This window comes from Prenolepis imparis, unplaced genomic scaffold (assembly GCF_030444845.1).
Source record: "Prenolepis imparis isolate NDT839.2.m4 unplaced genomic scaffold, iyPreImpa1.0 SCAF_2, whole genome shotgun sequence".
NCBI classification, from domain to species: domain Eukaryota; kingdom Metazoa; phylum Arthropoda; class Insecta; order Hymenoptera; family Formicidae; genus Prenolepis; species Prenolepis imparis.
The window spans coordinates 24,038,078-24,054,086 of NW_028141160.1; the positions used below are offsets into that span (position 1 = coordinate 24,038,078).

General features: G+C 31.6%; 3 protein-coding genes across 4 annotated transcripts; 1 reads left to right on the forward strand and 2 right to left on the reverse strand.

Annotated features, from left to right (window-relative positions):
* Positions 1 to 93: 93 nt before the first annotated feature.
* LOC145933107 (sodium/potassium-transporting ATPase subunit beta-1-like) lies at positions 94 to 2,337 on the forward strand. The gene is made up of 7 exons (XM_083032595.1): positions 94 to 424; positions 506 to 694; positions 780 to 899; positions 1,165 to 1,340; positions 1,548 to 1,643; positions 1,837 to 2,002; positions 2,097 to 2,337. The coding sequence occupies exons 1-7, from the start codon at positions 289 to 291 to the stop codon at positions 2,195 to 2,197; spliced, it is 984 nt and encodes a 327-aa protein (XP_082888721.1). The 5' UTR covers positions 94 to 288; the 3' UTR covers positions 2,198 to 2,337.
* On the reverse strand, positions 2,050 to 6,621 carry Mlc2 (myosin regulatory light chain 2). Its single transcript, XM_083032591.1, has 5 exons — positions 6,484 to 6,621; positions 4,705 to 4,929; positions 4,135 to 4,321; positions 3,977 to 4,049; positions 2,050 to 3,524 (listed from the first exon to the last, which is right to left on the reverse strand). The coding sequence occupies exons 1-5, from the start codon at positions 6,484 to 6,486 to the stop codon at positions 3,371 to 3,373; spliced, it is 642 nt and encodes a 213-aa protein (XP_082888717.1). The 5' UTR covers positions 6,487 to 6,621; the 3' UTR covers positions 2,050 to 3,370.
* Rsod (superoxide dismutase family protein Rsod) lies at positions 6,483 to 15,842 on the reverse strand. 2 transcript variants are annotated; one of them, XM_083032590.1, is made up of 20 exons: positions 15,757 to 15,842; positions 14,934 to 15,178; positions 13,979 to 14,201; positions 13,545 to 13,710; positions 13,010 to 13,235; positions 12,588 to 12,867; positions 12,066 to 12,334; positions 11,742 to 11,925; positions 11,401 to 11,640; positions 11,224 to 11,314; positions 10,691 to 10,935; positions 10,440 to 10,614; positions 10,019 to 10,290; positions 9,401 to 9,512; positions 9,241 to 9,327; positions 9,029 to 9,163; positions 8,589 to 8,863; positions 8,310 to 8,434; positions 8,072 to 8,227; positions 6,483 to 6,861 (listed from the first exon to the last, which is right to left on the reverse strand). In XM_083032590.1, the coding sequence occupies exons 2-20, from the start codon at positions 14,962 to 14,964 to the stop codon at positions 6,845 to 6,847; spliced, it is 3,309 nt and encodes a 1,102-aa protein (XP_082888716.1). In that variant the 5' UTR covers positions 14,965 to 15,178; positions 15,757 to 15,842; the 3' UTR covers positions 6,483 to 6,844. The 2 variants fall into 2 exon arrangements, with proteins under 2 accessions (XP_082888716.1, XP_082888715.1); XM_083032589.1 differs by lacking the exon at positions 6,483 to 6,861 and adding an exon at positions 7,826 to 7,989.
* Positions 15,843 to 16,009: the final 167 nt, after the last annotated feature.

The window sequence follows — 16,009 nt, forward strand, 5'->3', positions numbered from 1 at the left end:
TACATTTTTAAATGAATTGTTTTAACAATAGAATTTTTGCTTGTATACATTTTTTTTTTTAACCATTGTATTTTACTTATGATCTGTTATAACTTTTATATATTGTTAAATGTTTTCAAAATATACTAATTGTAGTACATATATTATTGTAATTAAATGTATATATAATTTTATTAAATAGTTGTGAATGCCACAGCGACTACTTTATTGTTACTCGATATATTCAGGGATATAGATTTCATTTTTTATTAACCTGTTTTTATACAAAGAAAGAAAGAAGTTCTCGATATGGTTATTTTGCATGACGAGGAATATTATCGGAGTAGAATACCCGAGCCTGATTTGGGAGCGCTCCAAAATTTCCTGCGATTTGTTTGGAATCCAGACAGGAAACAAATACTCGGCAGAAGTGGGAAAGAATGGGGTAACTCCTGTTTAAATTACATTTTTCAACGTTATAAATTATTATTGATTATAAAATTCTAATTGTTCTCCCGCAAATTAGCATTACTGGGATTCTTCTACGTATGCTTCTTCAGCATATTAGGCTCTCTCTTCGCGTTACAAATGTGGATCAGTATTAATTATGCCTCGAAATTGGATAGGCCATTTTTCCTTTATGCCGGCTTGATGCCTAGATCTTACTTTAGCAGCAGCTTTCCGCTTTTCCGTCAATTAGATTCTGGTAGTCCAGGTATCCTTTTATTAATGAATTTCTACTGTTTTTTCCAATTTTTGTTAACAATTTGTGTAAAATATTTGTACTCTATATTTTGCAGGAATTGGTTTTAAACCGAATATTTTGTTGCCTACGACATCTCCCATTATTTGGGTGAATAATTCGAGCTCAAACGCGCGACCAAAACGATATGTTGAGGCTTTGAGCGATTTTTTGCAAGGTATTATTGCTGGGATAAAAAAAATAGCGCGTCAAAATATATTTAGAAATAGTAATTATGTAAAAACTATTAAATTTTGCGTCAAATGTTTTAAACAATCGAAAAATATGTGTGTATAATAATGTGTACGTAATTTATATATAATAAATATTGTAAATATGATAAAAAATTAGCTAGCGAACTACAGATAAAAAATTTAAAATTGATCCACGAATTATTATAAAAAAATTAAAGAAAAGATTTTTAACGAGCGTTCTTATTTCAGAGTACAATAAAAGTCAGGAAAATTACAAAACAGCTGTAGAATGCAATGACATAGTAACGAGCAGATCCGATATGAAGCCTTGTTTTTTTGATATCGAAAGCCTTGGTGTTTGTGGAAAGCCTCCTTATGGATATACGAATCCATTGCAACCGTGTATTCTTATCAAGTTTAATAAGGTAGTGAATAAGATTTCGCATATTTATTTATATATATTATTATAAGAAAAAAATGTTATGCTCGTGATATAATATACATCCATTATATTTTTTTATATTAATAATTTAAATAAAAGTATTTTTTATATTAATAATTTAAATAAAAGTATTTTTTATATTAATAATTTAATTTAAATAAAAATATTAAATTAATTACGCGCGTTACAGAGATTCGATTGGGTACCAATTTATTACAATAAATCCTCTCCATTACCTGAAAACATGCCGAACGCTTTACAAAACGCTGTGCGATCTTCGAACAAGGTTTAATTCAAATTTATATTATTTTAATTCGCGAGAATTTACATTTAAATTTATGACTTATGGCGAAAATATATAAGTGCGTAACGATAATAAATGCCTCGCTCAATCAAATATATTCGGATACTCTCGCGCACACTACACACAAATCGCCGCATATTATTATACACGTAACAAGGATTTGTCTTAAACACAGTATCAGATCTGGTTATGGTGCGACGGAGTGAATAACGTTGATAAAGAGCATGTCGGAGAAATTGAATATTTACCAAGTCCTGGCTTTCCCGTGCAATATTTCCCTTTTATGGGACAACCGAATTATTTGGCCCCGATGGTCGCGCTACGATTTAAAAATATTACACGTAAGAGTCTGCATATAATTACGATATCTACTTATGAATAACAAATATTGCATACATTATTTTTCTTTATTGATACACGTTTTATTTGTTATAGCATTCAGATTGGTGACAGTGGAATGCAGTTTATGGGCGCTCAACATAAACAAAGAAGCGCAGAGTGCATTGGATTTTCAGGTAATTCTGGGAGAGCCGTAGAAGATTGCGAGTTGGCGATATATATATTTGCGAATATATATTTTTGCATAAATCTCAAATATTTATTAACAAATTTGTAAACGAGTAATAAGAAGGAAAATATATAGACGAGCGTTAATTTGTGCAGAATAAAAAATAAATCTTCTTTGTTCAAGTTTTGTACAATTAGTATATATGTATATTGTATATATATATATTATATTTGTTCAAAATTATAAATATTTTCTCGCCACCAATGATTCCTTTATTATATATATACCGTGTGTTACATAAATAATACATTCAATGTATTTTTTCGATATCATATTTCATGTGTAGACATATGTAACATCTCAGATATAGTTATTTAAAAAAATGGGGAGCAGCGATTATATGACAATGTATTTCTATATTTAAGTGAATCAACAGATTTATTGTCTTACGAATTGTCTCTGAGAGTCTCTCCAAGCCAATTCTGTCGACAGAATAGCAGATCGAAATTAGAGAGAGCTTCGTAGAACTTTTATTTATATATTTATTTTTTATTATATGAACGATTAAATGGCATGATGAAGCTTCGTTTATCGACAGACATGCTTTACAGCTTTACACGTACCCAGAAGAGATGTGTCAAAATTGACTGCATTTCTCAGATTTGTTGTTTCCTTCAGAATTAACAGCATTCATCAGACCAAGGAGGGAAAGATAAAGAGAGAGGCAAAGAGAGAAAGAAAAGAAGAGATTGAAAGAAGAATAGAAAGAAAAAAAAGACGAGAAAGAGATAGTCAGAGAGAGATATAGACAAATAATCAGACAGAGAGAGAAAGAGAGAGAGAAGCGGAATCAAAAAGAGATAGAGAAGAAAATAAATGCTAGAGAGAGCGAGAAAAAATAGAAAGAGAGACGAAAAGAAAAGAATGCAGGGCGAAGTGATTTAAAGAGAGATACTGAAAGAGAAAGAAAAAGATACTCTTTGGTCCGTTTAGACCGAACAATTCGGTAATTGTTTCGTCCTCGTCATACTTTTTTCATAAATTAAATTAAATACCAAAAAAGAAAGAGAAAGAGAGATGAAGGGATTTCAAATATAAAATATCTGCTCCCTTTTAAGAAGAATTGTGCGAATCTGACGTTAATACGAGGCTTCATAAATCGAGGAACGTTTTCATCTCGACGACATAACTCCGGTCGATCTTATTCTTCCTCTTCGTCGCCTGTGCCGGTTAACATGGCGATTAAACTCGCGGTATCAATGAAACCTTTGTCGTCGATGTACATCTGATCGAACGCGTCATCCACCTCTTTGGGCGTGAATTTCTCGCCCCACGTTAATAAAGCATGCCTTAACCTGTATGACAAATTAAAAAAATTATATTTTATTTTATGATATATATATATCATATCGTGTACTTTATATACACATAATATATACTTTAACAAGTATTAAAATGCAGATTTTAAAAGTCAATTCTATTTCAGATTTGAGAACCAAGGCATTTTTCGAGACTCGTCGAACAGAGAGACGTTTTGTAATTAATGTTTAAAATTGAAATATACAAATGCTAGAATATATACAAATGCTAGAATATATACAAATGCTAGAATATATACACATCAAACTATATATAATATATATAATAATTAATACCAAAACTTTAATCGTTAAAAGTTATAAATATATAGCGCTTCAGTTATCGATATCAGCATGTTATGTCAGGCTTAGACCGTTCACAATAAAACATCATAGGCACTAAGAACGTTGCAAAATATCTACGAAAAGAATAATTATAGTTTTATTACCTTTCACCATCGATTTTGCCGTTATCGTCGAACGTCTTGAAGGCGTTGATTACCACATCATCATCATCGGTACCTGGCAGAGCGAGAAATTATTCACTTGTTCACTTGTTTGAATCATTCCAAATTCTCAAGATATTCGATATGGATCCGATACCCACCTCCTGATCCTGCCATACGGACAGCGAACAAGTTCAACAATTGAGTAAAGTTGATGGGCGCGGGAGCTTCGTTGAGCATCTCCTCGAGCTCTTTATCGTTCGCGAGTCGGCCAACAGAGTCGAAGGCTGCACGAAGATCGTTCTTGCCGATGATACCATCCTTATCCGCGTCCATTAGCTGGAATGCCTAGGAACATCGCGATCGCATTAATGTTTTTATTCTCTCACAGCGTTTACAAGCTTTTACATTTCTTCATCTCTAATCAACTGTTTCGTGTATGAATTGCAATATAATTATATATGGAATTTAGTATTAAAATTAAAATAACATAAGATTAATTTTCATTGAAACTGATTAATTGTGCGCACAAGACACAAATTTTTTCCTTGGTACGATGTCAAATAATTTTAATAAATCTCCATTTGAGATTTTACTTTTATAATAAACCCTTCTAAAGAAGTGTAGAGAAAAATATCGGAGTGAAGTCGCCTTGATAAAATTGAATTTGGGGTGAATTTTAATAATATAAAAATCATCTACTACGTAAGAGAACTGATCCTCTTTCGTACCTCCTTAAACTCGGCCACTTGTTTCTGAGAGAACATGGAGAAGACGCTGGAGCCGCTGCGCTTAGCCTTGCGACTACCGCGGCTGCTCGCTCTAGCAGAGCCGGATTCCTTCGGTGTTCCCGTAGGGGTTGGCGCCTTCTCTTCCACCGGTGCAGGCTCGGGTTCGGGTGCGGGAGCCGCCGCCTCCTCCTTCTTCTTGGTCTTCTTCTTCTTTTCTTTATCCGCCTATAAGATGTATAAAATTTTATAAAACTGTCGCCTTTAAATTCCACAATTGTTAAAAAATATTGTGTGTAATCAGAGATAATCATCTATTCTAAGAAAAATATATAAAATAATCCCATTTTTCATAAAGTATGTGAAAAAAGGCCACTATGATACATATACATACATCTTCTTTAAAAATATCTTTAAAAGTATCTTTTTGCGAAAAGATTATTTTTTTATAATTTGAGAATTAATCGACTTTATATTGAATATTTAGAAATTAATAGATTGAAAAAAGTAAATGAAAAAGATGCAATTAACATAAATAATATTCTGTAATATATCATTATTATGAGCGTTGCTCCTTATTGTTTTCTTTCTCTAAATTTTGTGCAGACATTTTCACGACAGCTTTATTGAGTATAGATAAACAGTGAATGTTTTTTACATTAAACACACATATTCGAGAAATAAATTAAATTAAAAATTATTTTGTCAATATATAATTATGCTGATTAATTTTAATATAAATCAGATAAAGAGAAATGAAATCGGAAAGTCAATTATCGGATAAGAAATTTTGCGAGGCGATGCCAGTCGGGGCTAAAAATAGAATCGTTCCCCGAGTCGTGCGGAAAAGCTGCCAGGACGTATATAGAGCGATCATCCAGTTACCGCACTGCCTCTCGAATTACCATTGTTACGTAATTATTATATATTTTTACCATTATAATCGTGGAAGTAAATGTCGCGTCAAGTCGGACAGTATTTGGCCGGTCAAACAAATATTTTACATATAAAATAAAAAATTTTTACTTATTACTTCGCTTACAATAAATTAAACATTGTAACATATTACAGAAATATTAATTTTTATTTTTATCTAATTATATTATCATTATACTATTATATATAAAAGAGCTTCTTCAAAACTGAAGTAGATCGAGAAGTTTGATCATTTTTTACTACTTTACAATAGTTGGGATATGTCATATTAAAATCTTTATTTTTTAATTTTCTGTATTTAATAGCGTTCTGTCCAAATTTATTAAAATAAGATTGTTCAATAATTGATTGTTTATTAATATTATTGGTGAAAATAAAACATTTTGTTAATGCATAATATTTTAAAGTTTTAGCGACATTTTATGATTTTAAATTTATTTGTAGTAATCACAAATGATGGAACCTACAACAATCGAGATATCTTGAATGGTTTATACGGTAAAAAAAAAAAGAAATCTGACAAAAATCACTGCCGCATCCATTCTTCATCATCACAATAAATCTGCGATATTTTAATAACATAACATCCTCATCATCAATTCATGGTCACACTTGGCTTTTATATCTCGATGCACTCCGCGTAATCCATCTTCGTGAAATCCACCCATCGTATTCGCAATTTGGCAATGTTCCTGTCTCGCGGTATAGTAACATTTCGCATCACATATAGACATGATATAGACTCGATTTCTTCGCGTTTTCCCCCGTAGATATCTACTACGGTGGATTTTTCGCGCAAATCCTTGAACACAATCGCGAAAAGATTTCTCGACGTTCATTACTTACCATAATGTCTACTCTCGATTTCTAAGAGGTGGATGATACGAGATGGTTACGACGAACCAACTGTCCGAATCATAGAGCTGAACTTGTCTAAGTAACTTTTGTGGATCTCCCCCACCAGGCAGAGCGGAGGTTGTCCGAGCAGGGGTGCCCCGGGTACCCGGGTACAACGCCTATCTGACCATATTTAGTTCGAGTCGCCTCAAAATAGCGACCCTTTCGACGTTTCGACTAAAACAGTTTGCCGGGGAGTTGTAGAATTCAGATGACGACGACGGTGCACCGTCTCTCCGTCGAGAGACCACGATGATGTCTTCTCTCACTGAGATTTCCGATTTCCTGTCCGAGTTAATCCTGTCGTGAGTTAATCGGACGCTCGTTCTCCGGAAACAGATTACATTCGGAATACGAGCATTAGTCATCTTTTCTTTACAACATAAATGTGCAAATCAAAAAATAAGAGATGGAGAATTGTGCTGTTCTCATCTTAATCTCTATCTCTTCCTCTTTTTCTCTTTCTTTTAATTGTAAATATTATTAAAAATTTACCATTTTAATTTTATTTAAATTAATAAAGAGAAATAAGATATATGTTATTTAAAAAAAATAATATGATTTTCTTCAAAATATTTTGTTGCAAATATATATCAATAAATAAGTCAGCGTTTCTCTGACTCTAATTTAGTTTATTATAATGATAATTTGTGTGCCATACAGTAATTTAGAAAATATAGTACCTATCAATCGTACTTAAAATATAACATATGTAATTGCTGACCGAGCTTTTATAGTTTGTAGCACGATATCCGAAGCACGTGGATACCAAAAATAACTGTCCGACATATTCAAGAATGCACACACATGTGTTCCTGCATATAATACGTATGCACAATATATCACGAGCTTCCTTTTTTTGAAGAGGAGATTGAGATATTAATTAGCTTGATATTAAACTTTTCTATCTTAATTTTAAAACTATCAACTTCAAAATTATTTTAAGAAGGCAAAGGGAGCTTTGTTAGTACACTCTATAAATATCGCGACAGTCATTGAGATTATTTGTATTCGACACTCTGTAGTGCGAAATACAATACCTATACGCTCAAATATATCACGTAATATATATAACAATATCTATAATATAGATTATATAGATTTCATTATATATATTTTATAAAATGATAGCTTAATATTGATTAGATTTTAGTAACGACAGTTCTATATTATATCTATATATATAAATTATAGATTTATATATATATATATATATGTATATATATATATATATGTATATATATTATATATATATATATGTATATAGATATATATGTTGTATCTATAACTATTATTATTATTATTATATGATATCTTATTTTTTATTTCTATATGCTTTATATAAAGTTATTATACCCTATTCTATATTTATCATCATTAAGGATATTAATATCACAAATATTTTCGGCAGTAACGAGACGGACGCGCTATAATAGATGCTATAAATGTTGATGTCTGTAATAAATATTATTTTTATTAGAGAATTATTATTTAAATTTTCTAATAAGCTATTCATGTAAAAAAGTTGAATATTTACTTTTATCGTTTGGGTCGCGTACGCCACATTGCCGATGTCCTAGTGTGCTTTTCCTCTTTGACGGTATGTATCCAGGAATATCTAAACTGGGAGCTTCGAGTTTACCGGTGGATATAAGCTTGCTAAAGTCTTTCTCCAGCTTATTGGCAATTGGACCTGAAAAATAATGAAAATCATAAATATAATTAATCAAATGTTATAGGATACTTGAGCTAAATGTGACTTGATAAATCTTTACCTTTAAAATGCAGGAGAAATTGAATGCACGCGCCGTTATGTAATATTTTGGTCCTTCTACTGTCGATAGATAACATCCACTCCGGAATTCCCATCACTTTTCTCACATCTTCCAGAAATTGCGCTCTACAAAAACGAGAAAGAGAAAGTGAGATAAATTAAATTAATAAATGTATTTATTTTCTAAATCCGATAATAAAAAATTTCAAATTTAATTATGCTTATTCGCTTATATTTTAATAGGTTTAATTATATTTTTTTGTAAATAGATAAAACTTACACTACAAATCGTGGTGGTTTCCTAATATTCGCGTATTTTACGATATCGTTATCCGGTTCAATATTTGCACAGGCAAATCTATTGCTGGCAAAATCCTTGTCGAAAATAACAATAGATCTGCCTATCGCGGATACCGGGCCACCGAGAGGAAAATTTTGATCTGTAAATACTTGTCGTTTTTCTCCAATGTTAATGGGTCCTAGACGAGACGAAATATCACCGACATAACACCTAAGCGGTAGATCTGGACCGCATTCCTGTCTATAAAGATCATCCTAGAAAGAGATTATTTGATAGAATAATCATTTTAGTAAACAATATACATTTTATTCCGATTTATATTTATATATATATTATATATATATATATATATATATATAATAAAAATATATTTTAATAAAATTAAAGAATATACTCTTTAAAAAATCGGCAATATTTACATTCAGTGGATCGGCTAATTGCGTGAAATAGGGATTCCATATGTATCCACCTGCCACGCATCGAGTATCCTTCACCTTCACCGCAGCATCTACACCCACAGGATTTACGTATATCGCCCAATTGTGATTTCTAGTCTAAGATTAAACACACGATTAGCATATATGTTCGATAAATATATATAATAATAAATCTCGGATTTTTATTTTCTTACAATATTGCGATCGTGCTTTCCGGGATGTCGTAAATTCACTTCGATCACCGTTTCACTTTCGCTACCATCTTTATACACAAGTTGCGTCTGTAACGTCAATTAATATTTCCAACTAATGTACATTTTTTCATAAAATTTTTAAGTTTATAAGAAAAATTACCATTTTTATGTAACCGTATACAAAGCCTTGCGGATGATGAAACGACGCGATAGCACGTAATTCACTGGCATCGGTTGGAGAATATCCTCTCTCTATGGTGGAACATGCCCATCTAAATACAAAGACGAGAGATGAGAAAAAAACAGAGTAAAAAAAACACATATACCGGATGTCCCATTTTAAAGGACCCACTCAAATATCTCAGAAACACTGCGTTAAATCAAAAAATGTTTCCTACAAAAGTTGTAGGGTTTCGAGGGGGACATAACATAGTAATATTCATATGACCTTGGGCGGCGTCTCCAAGGTCAAGTAAAGGTGAGAATAAATTTTTTAAATGGAAACCCATATTTTTTATTATAACATCTTTTTCTACTAATTAATTTGAACAACTTTTATCTGAAGCATTTTTTTATTTTCTTCAAAATTCATTCTCACCTTCACTTAAGGTTAACCTTCCCCACAAATATCTCATTGTCAGAAATACTGCGTTAAATCGAAAAATGTTTCCTACAACTTTTGTAGGAAACATTTTTCGATTTAACGCAGTGTTTCTGACAATGAGATATTTGAGTGGGTCCTTTAAAATGGGACACCTGGTATCAGTCACGATTTTACCTTAAATTCTTTTCTCTCTTGTGAATCACCACGCTACGTCCTAGTATACTTCTCGGGCCAAACAGTGGCAGCATCGTATCATTATATGTTATTACATATCTCTTTTTGTTGTCCAGGGTGCCATATTTCCCGCTTAAATCACCCATCTCGTACTGATCTAACGTACCTACCTCCGTTGTTGATACATTACTCGTATCGACGTTCAGTGGATTCCAGTGTCCGTAGAGCGATGTTCCCTCGCATGGAAATTCTAAATCGTATTCTACAGGTGTCTGTAAAAAAATTATAGAAAATTTCTCGACAATGAAAAATATCCTGTAAATTTATACACCTTATTTTTTATAATAGTCTTGTACTTGAATTTGACATATAAAATGCGCGATGTTACAAATCTTTATACATATATAAATTAATATATTACCATGTGTATGTGATATCCACTCATCTTTCCATCGAGACCTTCGAGAGATACTTCTACACTCGTGATATCGTATTCGGTCTGCTGCAATAACTCTAATTTTCCCCTTAAAGATATCTGTTCGCCATTACCAAACCAATCTCTGACGACCGCTTTACGCCGATAAACCCCGCCAATACTAAAATGTAATTGTACAGTTATTATGAATGAAAGATTCATATTGCACATTTGATGTACATTTATTATGCATTTACATGGAACAAGCCAATCGATCTCCTCTCGCGACTGGACCATGATCATCATAGATGACTAAACTCTTGCCAAACAATGCGTGGGATCCTGATAAAGGTAGCATCGTGTCGGTGAAGAGTTTTCGAGTTAGTTCTAAAGCATTGGCCTTTCTACCGGCGATTTCGAGTGTCCCGTGTCTCGTTAAATCACCCAAGCGACACAAGGAGACTTCTTCAGTGAAACAAGAGCTATCTGGCTTCCACTCCACCTGAAATATCATGTATAGTTCTTAATAAATATACAAATTATATATTCAATGAGTGTCAAGGATGCGCCAAAGAAAAGCACAAAATAGAAAATTGTTAAATTTGCTATATTTCAAAACGTTATATTTTTCATATAACTGTAACTTTTCGGAAAATTATTCTACATAATTTTTCTGTGCGTTGGCTCTTCTAAAACATAAGAAGTAATTTCACAGAGGAGAACAGAAGAGAATGTTTTATCAATTTATTTTATAAATTTGTTTTTAAAAAATTTAGTTTAATTATTATACCTTGTGTGGATTATAAGGCGATCCAGCGCTCAGACATCGACCTGTCCAATTGTAAAAATCTTTCCCCGCTGGATTGTCATGCACCATCCATCTGATAAATGTCAGTTGATTATACATCCATGATTATAGAGTTATATATATTTTTATAATTCTAAAATATACATAAAATTTCTCTACCTATGGCCCGCAGTATTATTTATTGCATTGCCGTCTGCATGAACGAGATGTTCTATTATTATAGTAGTATCCATTTCGGGATCATCTCTGGGTTGTCGGAAGAGTATCCGTCCGACAATGGGATACCTGAATACTGCTTCCGCTGTGTACATCGACATTTGCCAATCGGTATGTGGTGTGTAAAGAGCGAACGTGCCACATACCCATGGAATAATGCCTTTATTATCGGTTTCATTATATCTGATAACAAAATATATTTTTTTTAACATTAATATGAAAGAATTCTTGTGTAATAAATATTTAAATTTTCAATATTTATGTTTATTTAAATGAACAGTTACTTGTAAAGAACTAAAGATCTGTGAACAATACTGTAGATCCCAGAAAGTGGTAAATATGTGTCCCAATAAATTCCATTAAGTTTAGCGCTTCCAGGCAGAATGTCATTGTGATAAGATCCTTCCTTACGACCCTGAAGTTTTCCAGAGAGATCACCGACAGCATATTGATCCTGAGTACCGAAACCTATTCCGTTCAATTACGAGAAAATCAGAATAATATTTACACGTTTTATTGCTTCAAATTTCAGCGTTGATTTAATTTTCTTTGGGAGGGGGGGGTTAATTAATTGTACTATATAATTGTACTGTGATAATTATTATTACCTGCTGGTGGAGTAGTCTTCTCAACGATATTCAAAGGATTGAACAGGTTTTTAGTAGTTAAACATGGATCGACAGTAATAATTCCCACACTTTTCGCCGGTTCCGGAGGCAACTCATGAATTCTATAAGACGCCAATTTAGTGGCATATCGTAATCTGGTTTCCAGACCATTTATAGTTGTTAAAGAGATATTGATCCATGTTGGATCGAACGGCGTTTCTTGAATCGCTATAACTTCTCCTTTGATTCCATGTGAATTGATTACAGCCCTAAAAATTTTTTTACACAAATAATTTTAAGGAATTTTTAAATTCTTTTAGGGACTATATTTTACAACTTTTTATTAATTATATATATTAAATAAATTTTTAGAGAGAGAGAGAGAGAGAGAGAGAGAGAGAGAAATTATTATACGTCATTTATGCGAAATTATAACGTTAATTATTTCAATCATATCAAATTAAATATTCTTTCTCTGTTTAATATTATAGGAGCATGATAAGATTGAAATGCGACTCTTACTTTGTGTGTATTGGCTTACGATGATTAATTTTGGCACAGGCTAAGAACGAATCCTCATGCACAGGATGAAAAATGACTAGATATAAATGACGATGTGGTCCAAGCAGATCCGCTGGTAGTAAAGACAATTCCGGATCTCTGTAGAATGTTTTATACTGTTCCTGTGTATTGATGGCAACTTTTATTTTGCCTAAACGTACATCGACATCACCGATAGATTTTCCAACGCCAGATGTATTAGGGTCAAATACGTTTTGAAGTATATTACAGTTGTCTTTATCTGTAAAAAAAATGTACGCAAGCATTTCAAATATAACGATATCATGATACGTGTATTATTAAAATGGCATTTAAAAATTATTAATATTTAAATTAGTATATTTTAAAATTATACACGCGCGCGCGCGCGCGCCAATACTGACCTTTGCCAGCTTCAAAGATATCCGTAACATATATCTTCCAATAATGTTCGGTGTAATTGAGTGACTGAAATTTATGTTTATGGATATGATGCAAATTTGTATGGATAATCGTATCGGTAGGCTCGTTATCGCCTACCTGACCACCCAACCATCGAAACAAAACTGTTCCAGCCACTGGACCATAAAAACGTGCTTGAGCAAATTTTTCAGTATTCTTTTCAAGAACCTAAAAGAGAAAAGCAAAAAAAATATATAAAACAATTACTGAAATGATATTGCATCATAAATCATCATGATTATAAAAAATAATAATCATAGTCAAATATATCTCATGATTAGCTCGTTACTAATTATATTATTGTAATTCGAAGGATTGATATTAATTTATTATAACGAATTGATTAGAGCAATTGTATCTGTAATTTACAATTAGTTTGGTAATTATCTTTTATCTTTACTTGCAGCACGAATGTTTTCTTTTCATTCTTTCATTCCTAAATAGATTACAGCTTTTTATATTTTAAATTTTAATTACCGTGATCGAAGCACATATTATTCTCGGCGAGTAATTATCTTTCAGCACCAAACCCTTTCCCCATAAACCCGCTACTCCAGTTAAAGACAAATTCGCGACTTCTATCGAACCTGTTTGATTTATTGGCAATTCGAGAGGTCCGACTTCTTCTGTTAAATCGATGATACTGCATGTAAAGTGAAACAAAACAGTAATAGTACAGAAAAATAAAATATATATTTACATATTTTAAATAAATATTAAATCAACTTAATAATTAATGATAAATAAATATTATTTATATTATATTAAATATTGTATACATATATATTATTTAAACTTATAATTCTCGAAACATTTTATAAATTTTTATCTTTCTCTTGGCAAGTTATAAAATGTTTATTATATAAATTTTATGTATAAAGAGAACTCTATAAAATACACGTATACAATACCTTTCGCCTATATGTCGTTTGTCACATCTGCCATTGATGATCGTGTAATCGACCGGAAACTGAGTGACCGACCACAGCCATTGCTGATCCGGATATTGCAAGGTCGCTTTTAAGGAATATCGTATCCTTACCGAGGATTCTGTGGCTCTTTCGAAACGAATTTCTCCGTGAAGGCCACCGGAAGATATATACGCAGCGAGTCTAAGCGAACTCGCGATAGTCGCTGAAAAAAATAATTTTCGAATCTAATTTAATCTTCTCCAGTAAAGCCTTGCGCACAATAGAAAAATTATTAGAAATACGAATAAATATATTAAGCATTAATTAGGCCTATTGCACAATACAAAAGTACAGGCAATAGGACGATTTTTTCTAAGCACTTTTTGATAATCAAGGACTTGAAAGCGGTATAGTACCAAAATTGTCGGAATTCTCCGGCGGATTTTTATGCAAATAAGGCTATAAACAAGCTTATTTTTCAGTATTAAAAGTTCTTTAGAAAAAAAATTGACTTGCGTAAAAAAATTAAGTACATACAAAAGTGTTGTACTCTAGTAATAAAAGTTTTTTCTCTTACATTTTTTTTTACTTATACTTTACTATAGCTTTTTTTACTTGTTTTATTATTTTATGTTCAATCGGATATCTTATATAAAAAACGCGCCTCGTATAAAGCAAAGAATTTTAATGTAAAATTTATAGAATTTTCGAGAAAATTACGCTTTCTCTTTTATATAATGTATAAAACACTTTGCTATTTGCCGCGTTTATTTATAATAAATCGCATGTTATAAAAAAGACTTTTACAATTAATTAAATGACACGTCATTATTTTTGAATATAAAAGAAAAGATGATATTTGTATGGCTTAATTTTTCTCGCTCATTAGTATAATGTTCAGATATCGAATTGTTGTTTCGTAAAATGTAAACGGAAAGTGCGCTTCCACACTTACCGTAGCAAAGCAACAATAAGAGCCACTGCATCACTGTTGAAGAACATCGAGCAATATTCTTCTTTTTTCTTTCAAAATTCGTACTAACTTCGTTAATATGGATAAAACCGGAAAAATTGTAGAAATTGTACGTTGTTGATCGGACGACAAGACAGCCGACTAGCTGGCTGAAGTAACGGCTTGTATACTTTCTTATTTCTTGTGACAGAGCTGGTGGGACGGTGGGAGTGGAAGAGAACGATGACCTTCGTAAAAATGAAAGTTAGCATGGCACAGTTACATATCTAATAATTTTAAACAAATGAATAAATAAAATATATATATATATATATCATCATATATGTAGATCGATAAAAATGCTTGCGAACGTAATTTGTAAACTAATTAAAAAATTGTATAATTTATTATACGTTAAGAAAATAATTGAAATATATAATAATTATTATCAATTAATGCATCCAAATTTAAATAATATATTTATCCATTTTTATAGTTATATACAATGCATTTATCTTTTAATAATTGTTATATATATACTTTTAAATTACTTACAAAATATATAATAGAATACTTTTATTATTTTGATATTTATTTTCACAATAGCATATATATTGTTTGAATAACAAATATATATACTATATCGCCATTTGTAAATGTTTTAGAGTTTTTAAAGTTTTTTTAAACAGTTATATTTTTTAAAATATCGATATTTTACGCATCGAAACAATTTGTAAAAGATAGTAATATTTGCTATATATATATATAATATGTTAAAGGAAAAAGCAAACATAATAAATATATTTGTAATTGGAAAAGAGCTTACCAGAAGTATTTATATGGAACACGGTTATATAGTATATGAATGATATGAATATAGACACTGTCAGACACTGTCTAAAATGAAATTTCCCAAATCTTTCTAGGGTTTTCGAATAAAGCAGGTTTGATCGATCCGAGATTGATTAGTGACGTGATTGACCAATCACAGCCATTTATTCTTCAGAACAATGGCTGTGATTGGTCAATGATCGCTCTCGAATCGAAAACGAAAACGCTATAAAAGTCCTTTCTAAATT

Excerpts from the sequence above, each read along its gene's own strand:
- LOC145933107 (XM_083032595.1), top strand. The coding sequence starts at position 289 with ATGGTTATTTTGCATGACGAGGAATATTATCGGAGTAGAATACCCGAG. Across the intron at positions 695-779 it reads ATTAGATTCTGGTAGTCCAG|GAATTGGTTTTAAACCGAAT; the intron begins GTATCCTTTTAT and ends TATATTTTGCAG. Across the intron at positions 1,644-1,836 it reads CTGTGCGATCTTCGAACAAG|TATCAGATCTGGTTATGGTG; the intron begins GTTTAATTCAAA and ends TCTTAAACACAG.
- Mlc2 (XM_083032591.1), bottom strand. Across the intron at positions 4,322-4,704 it reads AAGTGGCCGAGTTTAAGGAG|GCATTCCAGCTAATGGACGC; the intron begins GTACGAAAGAGG and ends CGATGTTCCTAG. Across the intron at positions 4,050-4,134 it reads CCGTATGGCAGGATCAGGAG|GTACCGATGATGATGATGTG; the intron begins GTGGGTATCGGA and ends TCGCTCTGCCAG.
- Rsod (XM_083032589.1), bottom strand. The coding sequence starts at position 14,964 with ATGCAGTGGCTCTTATTGTTGCTTTGCTACG. Across the intron at positions 9,513-10,018 it reads AAGAGAGAAAAGAATTTAAG|ATGGGCATGTTCCACCATAG; the intron begins GTAAAATCGTGA and ends CTTTGTATTTAG. Across the intron at positions 9,328-9,400 it reads TATACGGTTACATAAAAATG|ACGCAACTTGTGTATAAAGA; the intron begins GTAATTTTTCTT and ends TTGACGTTACAG.